The 8993-nt window shown below is 50.7% G+C and overlaps 1 protein-coding gene across 6 annotated transcripts; it reads right to left on the bottom strand.

Moving 5' to 3' along the window:
- Positions 1-562: 562 nt before the first annotated feature.
- On the bottom strand, positions 563-8778 carry SERHL (serine hydrolase-like (pseudogene)). Of its 6 annotated transcripts, none has more exons than NM_001277373.2 (12): positions 8724-8778; positions 7599-7833; positions 7414-7527; positions 6337-6378; positions 5693-5712; positions 5413-5487; positions 4534-4643; positions 4195-4274; positions 3810-3844; positions 2983-3059; positions 1738-1831; positions 563-1294 (listed from the first exon to the last, which is right to left on the bottom strand). In NM_001277373.2, exons 2-12 carry the CDS (start codon positions 7744-7746, stop codon positions 1178-1180), a joined length of 912 nt encoding a protein of 303 aa, NP_001264302.1. In that variant the 5' UTR covers positions 7747-7833; positions 8724-8778; the 3' UTR covers positions 563-1177. The 6 variants fall into 6 exon arrangements, with proteins under 6 accessions (NP_001264302.1, XP_025004232.1, XP_040552371.1 ...); XM_025148464.3 differs by lacking the exon at positions 8724-8778 and adding an exon at positions 8450-8602; XM_040696437.1 differs by lacking the exon at positions 8724-8778 and adding an exon at positions 8214-8234.
- Between the last annotated feature and the right edge of the window lie 215 nt (positions 8779-8993).

Raw genomic sequence — 8993 nt, forward strand, 5'->3', positions numbered from 1 at the left:
GGAACCACTGCCATTCAGCACTGTCACTAGACAAGGCGACAGGAAAGCCTAGCTTTGGAGGGAGAAACCAGACTCTCCAAGGTGTTAACACCTGCCGCCAGCCCACGGGAGGCAGGTAGGATGGCAACATGCACATCCAGTTGTGGGGCAGTGCTTTTGCTGCTGGTCATGTAACTTGCAACTTCATGCTAGTAGCCTGTGATATGAAAGGAGGCACCCCTAGCATGCTACATTTATTTTACTGCCTGCAGCCTCGGTAAGGGAGTGACCATGAGCATAAGGAGGAAATGCTGATAAATTCGATAGAGTTAAGCTAAAGTAGATTCACTGTCCTCTAGAAAATTCATTTAAGTGCAGCTTCCATTGCATGGGATTGCCAGGCCTACTTGCTTCACATGGCTTTTTGCCTCTATTTAACTAGGAGGCAGATGGATACTTAAGATGAAATATCCAAAGCAGGATGCACGCAAAAATCACTGCCTCATCAGATTGGCACTTGAGCTGCTTGGGTGAGCATCCTGCAAGAAAGGTTCACTCTTCTGTACAGTCAAAGACGACAGTGTTAACGGTGGAAGATCAATCTTTATTTAGAAGGACAGAAATCACCTCTGCCAACTTTTCCATTACTAATAGTTCTCCCAGCTGTTTCAGCTACAGGATTAATGACTCATTTCCCAGCAGTTCATTGAAATGGCCTTCTGTACCCAGGTGAGCTCTCATTTAAGCTGATTATTAAAAAAAGCAGCAGCCCTCACAGTAGAACAGAGAGGTTGAGGCTCTCTGAGCTCAGGCACTCATGGAAATAAGCAGAGAAGCAGAACTCTTTCCTGTTTTTTCAACTGGTTTAGCCCTGGGAGGAGACTTGTCACTTCATGCTGAGAGAGGAGAAAAGAATGAGCTATCCATCTCTTGCAGTGCTACAGCTGGTGGTGCTGCTGCTCCCTGAGGAGCCCCTGCCTGTATTCCTCCTCCATTTCAGGATGCAGAAGTTGGGAGGAAGAAAGGGGAAAGCCACTGTGTGTCTAACCTTGCAGATCTGCATTCACCCCTTCAGCGAGCTCAGCTTAGGAGTAAGTATCATGAAACTGACATTGGATGCGAGGTAGGAATGGTGACAATTCCTCCAGAGCCAGACTTTTACCTACTTCTTGTCCTGGACTGCTGTTGCAGTGACTGCTTAGAGCCTGGCTCTGGTGTTCTGCGCTGTCAGGAAGTTGCTGATGATCCCAGACACCACCTCGGGTTCATTGAGGTGCACAAAATGACTCCCAGGCACCTCTACCAGCTGGATGTCCTAGAGGGAAAAGACAAATAGAAATAGCGCAGGAAAGTGTTCCTTCAGGCAAGCTGTGCTTGCTGTGTGGTACCCACTGGGAAGGAAGCCAGAGGAAACAATGCAAAAATGGTGTCTCAAAGAAAGGTTGGATTTTACATTGCCATAGTTGACTGCAGATACACCAGCCACTGGCAAACCCATCACAGAAAGATGACAGTCCAACAGGGAGGCAGGACAGGGATGGGAGTAACTGGGAAGAGCTATATCTGGAAGGCAGTACTGATTAGGTCTTTGGCTGTAAGGGCAAAGCTTCCTTCCCTTCCATCCCTCCATGTGAGGACTGGGCTGTTTAGGACAAATCCCCTGCTGTGGATGTCCTCTAAGGTAAGGTAATTCCTAGCTGCTTCCAGGTTGGTGCCCAGTGAAGTGGATGGAGATGCAAAGATGGAGATTGTGCTCACCTCTTTGAGGGTATGCTCAAATGCCTCCCGTAAGGATTTCACAAACTGATTTCTGCTCTCTAGCTTGTGTGGTACCAAGAGTCCATCTTGTGCTCTGAAAAGTAAGAGCAAGGCTCAGTAAAGCACATGGTGTGCCTCTTTGTGGCTGTCTCCTGGGCAGAAGCAGTGTCCCCAGGACAGATTGGGATGACAGGCCCAGCTGCTCTGCAGGCTGCCAGTAAGCAGCACAGTTACAGGTTCATGCATGGTAGTCAGAGGAGCAAGGCACAGCTTGGCAAAGCAGCTATTATCTATCAAGCTATCTGTTTAATACTTGGAGTACGGCCTAGTAGTATCACAGGGAGACAGGTTAAATATTATCCACCCAGGACTGGCTCCTTAACTTGTCTCAGTATATAATTCCCTGCCCTTACCCTGTCTTCTGCTCTTGGCTTTATTCCTTTCAGCCAGCTTCTGCATCTCACCTCTGTCCCTTTCCCTCCTCCATACTGCTGCTTGAACGCTATAATCACAGTTCCTGCCCTACTTGGAGCAGGAGGCACCAGGGCTGCTCCCCTGAAGAAACCAGTGTTAGACTCCCTGTAGAATTAAGATTGTGCTGCAGGTACCTAGATGAAGGGATGTCTGAGGCTTAAGGGGATGTGCTCTGTATGGCCAGGAGGACCTGTCCTCACCATGATGTTGCATTTTTCTGCTCTGGACAAATAGGAAAAGTCAAAGAACAATGCTCACATGATTTGAACAGCCTAGAGAAGCCAAAACTTAATCTTATTTCTCAGCTCCTAGCACCTCCTCATTTCCCCTTGACAGCATGGGCCAACATCACCAGAACCTTGCACACCCTGACCTCTAAGGAGACAGCAAAAAACGCAGGAGGACAAACAGCACCCAGATCAGACAGATGGCTGATGGCTTGTGGGGCTCCAGGTAAAGACACTGGCTGCCTCCCCAGCATCTCCTCCCTGCCCTGGGGCTAGGTCAGGCTCCAGAACCAGCTGGAACAGGTGAAGGCTGCAGTGGCTTCACTGTTTGTACAGCACGAGGAGGAGAGGGCAGGTGGGTTACTGCTGAAGGAAGAGGCCACAAGGGAAGTATGCAGGAATGATGATGGAAAGGCTCACGTGTCTGCCAGGATGTTCCCTTTGCTCAAAGCCAAGGGATGAACAGATGGGGAGGAGCCCTTCTAGCCATCGCCCCTTCACACAGGGTGGCAGTGAAGGCTGGTTTTACTTGTGCCTCACTCACAAAATGATGAGAACGCGGTCCTTGATCTTCTGCAGGAGCTTCACACACTGTTCTACCGTGAGGTACTCTCGACTCTGCTGCAGGTGCAAAAACAGAGAGCAACAAAAGTCAGGGACAGCAGCTGAGGATAGAGGGTGTCCTCAAGCCCTGTGCAGGAGAGGCTGAGGCCCCACGGCTGCTGTGCTGAGACAGGACAGGCTGCCAGGCTGCACACAAGAGCGCCTGGCTCTGCAACTGCTCCTTCTATCCAGATGTGTTTCAGGGCTGCCAACAGCACTGCCTGCTGGGTTGCAGCACATATGGGAATGATCTCACAGCAGAGAAAATGCTTTAAAAAGTCCTTTTACTAAAAAGGAGATAATACAATACTCTAGTTTTCATAGCCTGGCAGTAGCACAGGTAGAGGACGCCCTCCTTACACAATAGTGACACAATGCTATCAACATATCAGATGCAAAGACTTTGTTCCACTCCCTCCCCCTTTCCTGTAAGGGTGACCTGACAAAAAAGCTGACCTAAAACATCCATCCATCTGCTGCCTTAAGAGTTACAACAGCAGGAAAATGTGGCCAGGAGGCCCTGGGGCTCAGGAACTGCTAAAAAATTCAGTAACATTTTCCAGTGACTCTAAGCTGAGTCAGTTAATGATCAAGTGCAGGCTCTTTTAAAAGCACCATTTAAAAGAGGTGTGGGAATTAGGGAAGCACTAAGTAAACGGTTGGGTGGAGGGAGGGCCTGGGCTCAGTGAGTGGGCCTCCGCTACCTCTGTTTTCTGTAAGCTCAGGGCTCAGAAGCAGCAGGGGGCAAGTCAGAACAGCAATGCTCACCGTACGGACTCTCATGTCTCTGTTATACACCAGCCCTGCAAGGAAAACAAGAGAAGGTTTTCATGTCTCATAGAAACAGGAGTTGCTCTGCCCCTCGCCTCTGGGGTCTGCCCAAGACTTCTTGAGGTAAGAGGAGTAGGATTAACTCAAATATCTCCTTTTTATTTTTTCTTCCTTTACTCATTCTAGGACTTGAGCTCCAATGTCAGTTGCTGGGAAATGAGAGCTTTGCCTCCAGACTTAATTGATCCCATTCAGGCTATGTAAACTCATAGCTAGGGCACCCTGGACCCTGTGGAAGACAATGGTTGTTGGCGCTGCTCCCTTCCCACACCCGGTGTTGGGCCAGCCCTCAGATGAGCCCTGTCTCCAAGCAGCCCCTTACCAGTGGGTGTCTCAGTTGCTCCTCGCTGCAGCAGGATTGCCCCACCCTCTGCTGTCAGATGTCTGTTTGCTTCTAAGAGCCTGGAGGAGACATGGCAGAGACATTGTGCTGCTGAAAAAAGGAGGAAGCGAAGCGAAAACGGCATGACAAGGTGACAGCAAGCTCTCAGGCTGCTTCAGAGAAGAGCAGGAAGCTGACTGCAGAAGCAAAAAGTCTTGCTGAGATACCAGAAGAGAACTTGAATGGGCAGAACCGTGACAGTTTCCCGTTATGGTTCATGTAGCCATAACTGCCCAAGGTAAAGACGGGCAGCAAATGAAGAGACAGCTGGGAACCCACCTCTGCAATGCTGCTTCAGGGCTACGTGCTTTGGGAGCTTGCTGCTTTGCTTCTAGACTCAGTAATCTATCGATAGCCAGCCGCTTTGATTTCAGCCATGCCTCAGTGTCCTAAAACAAAGAGATGTACAGCACAGGAATAACCTCCCTCTTCTGAGTCACGTTATGCCTTATCAGAGGGTAGAAGAGGGTATTTTACCCGTCAGCATCTCTCAGAGCTAGTACCAGTTATGGACATATTAAAAATGCCCACTTCTCAAGGAAAGAGAACAGCAATACATAAGAGGCAAGATAGGAGCAGAAAACTAAGCACTGTTGTATAGAAATTTTAACTTTTCACCCTCATAATCTCTTTTACCTCCTCCCACTTCACTTTTGAATTGAAGACAACCCTCTAAAAAAACAAGGTAAATCTAGGATCTTTTGCCTCTCTGACCCTGGGCTTCCATCCCACTTCTGTCTACCAAACCCCCAGCACCTGGTACTGATAATGGCAGTCTGGGAATGTAGCTTTATGTCCTGCCAGGAGCAAAAAAAATCTGCCAGCCCTGTGCTCGGGTCACCCAACAAGCTGTTGGCAAGAAAACAGCCTTGGCAAGCAGTTAGCTGCTTGGACAGAGGTTCCAATTCCTTTTGCACATGGGCATGGCATAGACAAGTGAATTTCAGTGCTACAGGACTGCAGGATGCTCCCCAAGGGCCACCCTAAACAGGGTCTTACTTCATGCAACAGGGAGCACATCTGTGCTTGCCAAAGAAGTTTCAAGAATTGCGTGACCTGCCAGGAACTGGGCAAATCAGTGTTTTCTTTGAACAAGCGAGGGGAAGACAAAAACATTTCTTTCTATTTTAAAAAAGGGAAGGACACGTGAAGTCTAACCTCTGGAGCTAGTAGAAAGCCAAGATTTTCCAGCAAGATCAGCTTGTCCACCATCTCAGGATAAATGAAAGCAAACTGAAGAAAGATGAAACATTATGAGACAAAGAGAAAAGCTGCGCATTGAGTGCTGTTTTCATCCTGCCGTACAGAAAAGGGGGTTAGAAAAGGGCCTCTCCTTCCCCAGGATCCAAGACCCATACAGTGTTTCTTCATTCCTCTCCCATTTGTTGTTCCACCTGCAAAAGTCACAAACCCCATGAAGAAAGTATGCTCTACTCACCATTCCTGCCACAGACCCACCTGTAAAGGAAAAGAGGGTGCTCAGTTATGCATGGGACACCCTTTGGTAACAGGAGCACCCATTCCCCAAAGCAGGAACTGTCTTAGAAGCACAGATGCATGCTTGTACCAAGGGACAACGCCCAAGCTACACAGTAAAGCACTCTCAGCAGAGAGAATGCAAGCAGAGACCAGGACTGGTAAGCTGGACTCTGCGTCCTGCCCCATCTCCCCCTCAGGCAGCAAAGGAAGAGTTATCAGTTAAAACACTACGGTGTGCAGGTACTGTGAGCTGTGTCCAGAGAAGCCCTGGGCAAGGAAGGCAAGGCCATAAAGCCTGGGGAGAGCAGGAAGGCCTGCTGCGAATATTCCTGCCTTAGAGCATCGCTCTTTGTTCATTACGGTTCCCTCCTGGGGGCTCAGGAAATGCCCACAGGGACAGTCAGCGCCGTTTGTATTACAGCGTTGTGAAAACAGAAGCATTTTAAGCAAGGATGTAGATTTTTGAATCGCTCAAGCAAGAACGTGGTACTTGACACAATATAATAAATATTCCAACCCAGCTTCTAGCAGCATGCTTTGTAAATTAATTATCTACTCATATTTCCGTGAATCTCACAGCTTACAAGGAAAAGAGCCACTTACCCATACTGTGACCCATCAGGGTGAACCGTCTCCACCGCAATGCTAAATGGCAACAGACAAAAACAGACAGTGATGCATTAGAAACCAGAGCTGTGGCATCTTGCTGCTCCCCCACCAACACAGGCCCCTTCTCCCAAGAGGGCTTCTGCAATGCTTAATTTGCTTCCTAATCCAGAAATGAGGTGGCTAAGTAGGCCCGTTTTAAAGAAAAAGAACATCCACCACCTCATTTCTTTGGTAGTTATCTCACACAGCTCTCACTCTGCACACCAAATTCCCATTTACTGCCAGACATGAAACTGGCAACTAGCAAAGGAGCCTCACTGTGCAGCACCCACTGGAAGGGGGAGGCCTTGACAGAGCACCCTGCTGCAAGGCATGCAGCACGAGCTGCAAGGACACAGCCAGCTCTGCTGCCCTTGGAAACACATCATTATCCCAGATGAAAGCTCTCAGCACCAGGAAGCACATCAGGCTCTTCAGTCCATTTTTATGGAGCTCTGGGAGACTTATAGGAAAATACTGCTTTATCAATGCTGCCGTCTGAAACATACTACATTGAAAGGCATGTTTTACATTTCTGAAACATCGAAAAGCTCCCACAGGCTCCCCTATGATCAGCATACAAATATGTAGTCAGACCAGGAGTTCTTGGAGTCCAATGCACCTTGGCTTCCAGATCTCTCTGCATGGCCCTAAAGCAAGCACCAAGCTGTGAATGGGGAGAACCAGAAGACTCTCCAGTTAAGATCTAACTCTGGTTGGAGGTTGCTGCCTGCTTAGATAAGGTCAGTCTGGGGGAACTACTTCATTGCATTCACCACTCAGCCACTACCGCTGCTTCTCAGTGCAGAAACATTTCCTTCTCAGGGTTTACTGTTTCTTCTCCTCAAAAAACACACAAATCAGTCAAAACCCCATAGAGTTGGTTTAACAAAGCACCAGCTAAGGTTAGCCTGGAGAGAAGCAGAGGGTGCTCCCTCCCAGCAGTTGATGCTGCCAACTTGTTCCAAAGAGCAGGAGTGATACAGCACCCCCTGCACAGTCATCTCCTCAAGGGCCCTTCCAGCTACTCACCTGCTGCCACCCGGCGCACATCGCTCACATAATCCAGGAAATGGTAAGGGGAGCCTGCAGGTCGGTGGGATGACAAGCCATGGCCAGAAAAATCCATCGCCACGTACCGGCAATCTGAAAAGCAGAGAGCGTCAGACACACAGCCCTGCCACGCAATAAGAGCCCTGTCAGGGAGCCAGACCCACCTCTGGGGAGCAGTGGAATGAGCCTGTCAAAAGTGTTGGCGTTGTCCAGCCAGCCGTGCAAGCAGAGCACGGGGTGTCCCTCTGGGGGTCCCCAGGCCTTAGCTGCCACGTGGCCCCAGGGCACAGGGAACTTCACCTCCGAGAACATGCCCAAAATAAAGCACTCTCAAGCGATGTCCCTTGAGAGCCACGTGCTCAGAACACGTCCCAGGGAGCTTGTTAACAGCCTAGAGCTCTGAAAAGAGAAATACAGATCTTTAGTAGCTCACTGGCTTTCTGTAGTCTTAATTAGCAGCTTGCTGATTTACAGCTCCCCATTCAACATCCCTAGCCACTATGCCTGCTTGCCTGTTTGGGGACTCCTCCTCCCAGCACGTACTAGCGGTGCTCCTAGGAAAAGCGGGAGTCTTTTATTCCTGGGAATAAGGATGCTGCCTCCTGTACTAGATTACTGTCGCCTTCTCCTCCTTTAACCTGCTATTTCTCATCTTCCAGAGCGTGGCATCTCCTACAGAGTACGTCACACAGCAGGTCCCCTCTGCCACCCTCCCACATGCCCCCCTGGGCCACGTGAGATGAGCCCACAACCCACCAGGCACCTGCCGGCACACACACCTGTCTCACTGCTGCCAATCCGCCTGTTAATTGCTGAGCTTCATCAACACGTAGAATTGGTTGGGTTGGAAGGGACCTTTAACCCTAGGCTCTCAAGTAAACCCCCTCCAGCACCGACAGGCCTCCAGGGCTCTTTCAGGGCTGCCCTGAACATCCCCCCATTACCCCTAACCCTTCTAGCTCCCGGAGACCCACAGATAGCCTGAATCCCTCCCCCACACCCAGCCCCAACTCACACGCTCTGCTCCTTTCCCAGTCCCTTAAGCTGCCCACCCTACTGCAATAACTACAGCAGGTCCCTCTGTCACATCCAAGAGCAAACTGAAGGACGCTGCCGTCGGGGTCCAGAGGGAACGTGCAGGCCCTACAGGACCTCACCAGCAGCACCTGAGGCCCGCCCCCCGCATCCTCCCTCCCTCCCACCGCTCAGGAGCCCCATTAAGCTCAGCGCGGGGCCACCTCCCCCAGCCCACAGGCTGGTTTCAACACAGCGCCCCAGCCCTCTCCTACCTCTCCGTCCGCTCGCACGGCGCAGCCAGGCCGCAGGACGGAGCCCGGAGGCGACGGGGCGGGCACCGCGGCAGCACCTCCCCGCGGCCCGGCCGCTCTTTCCTTGCGCCTGCCCGGGGCGGCTGCGGCGCTGCCTGGAGGGGCGGGGGCCGCCATTTTGGTGCTCCCTCATAGCTGCCCTGCTGGGGAGCGCCGCTGGTACGTGAGGTGTCTCTCTAAACGCATTCGCTGCCATCAGGTTCATAGCCTGTAACGGGAGTAACGAAGGGT

Source organism: Gallus gallus, chromosome 1, assembly GCF_016699485.2.
Source record: "Gallus gallus isolate bGalGal1 chromosome 1, bGalGal1.mat.broiler.GRCg7b, whole genome shotgun sequence".
Lineage (NCBI taxonomy): Eukaryota > Metazoa > Chordata > Aves > Galliformes > Phasianidae > Gallus > Gallus gallus.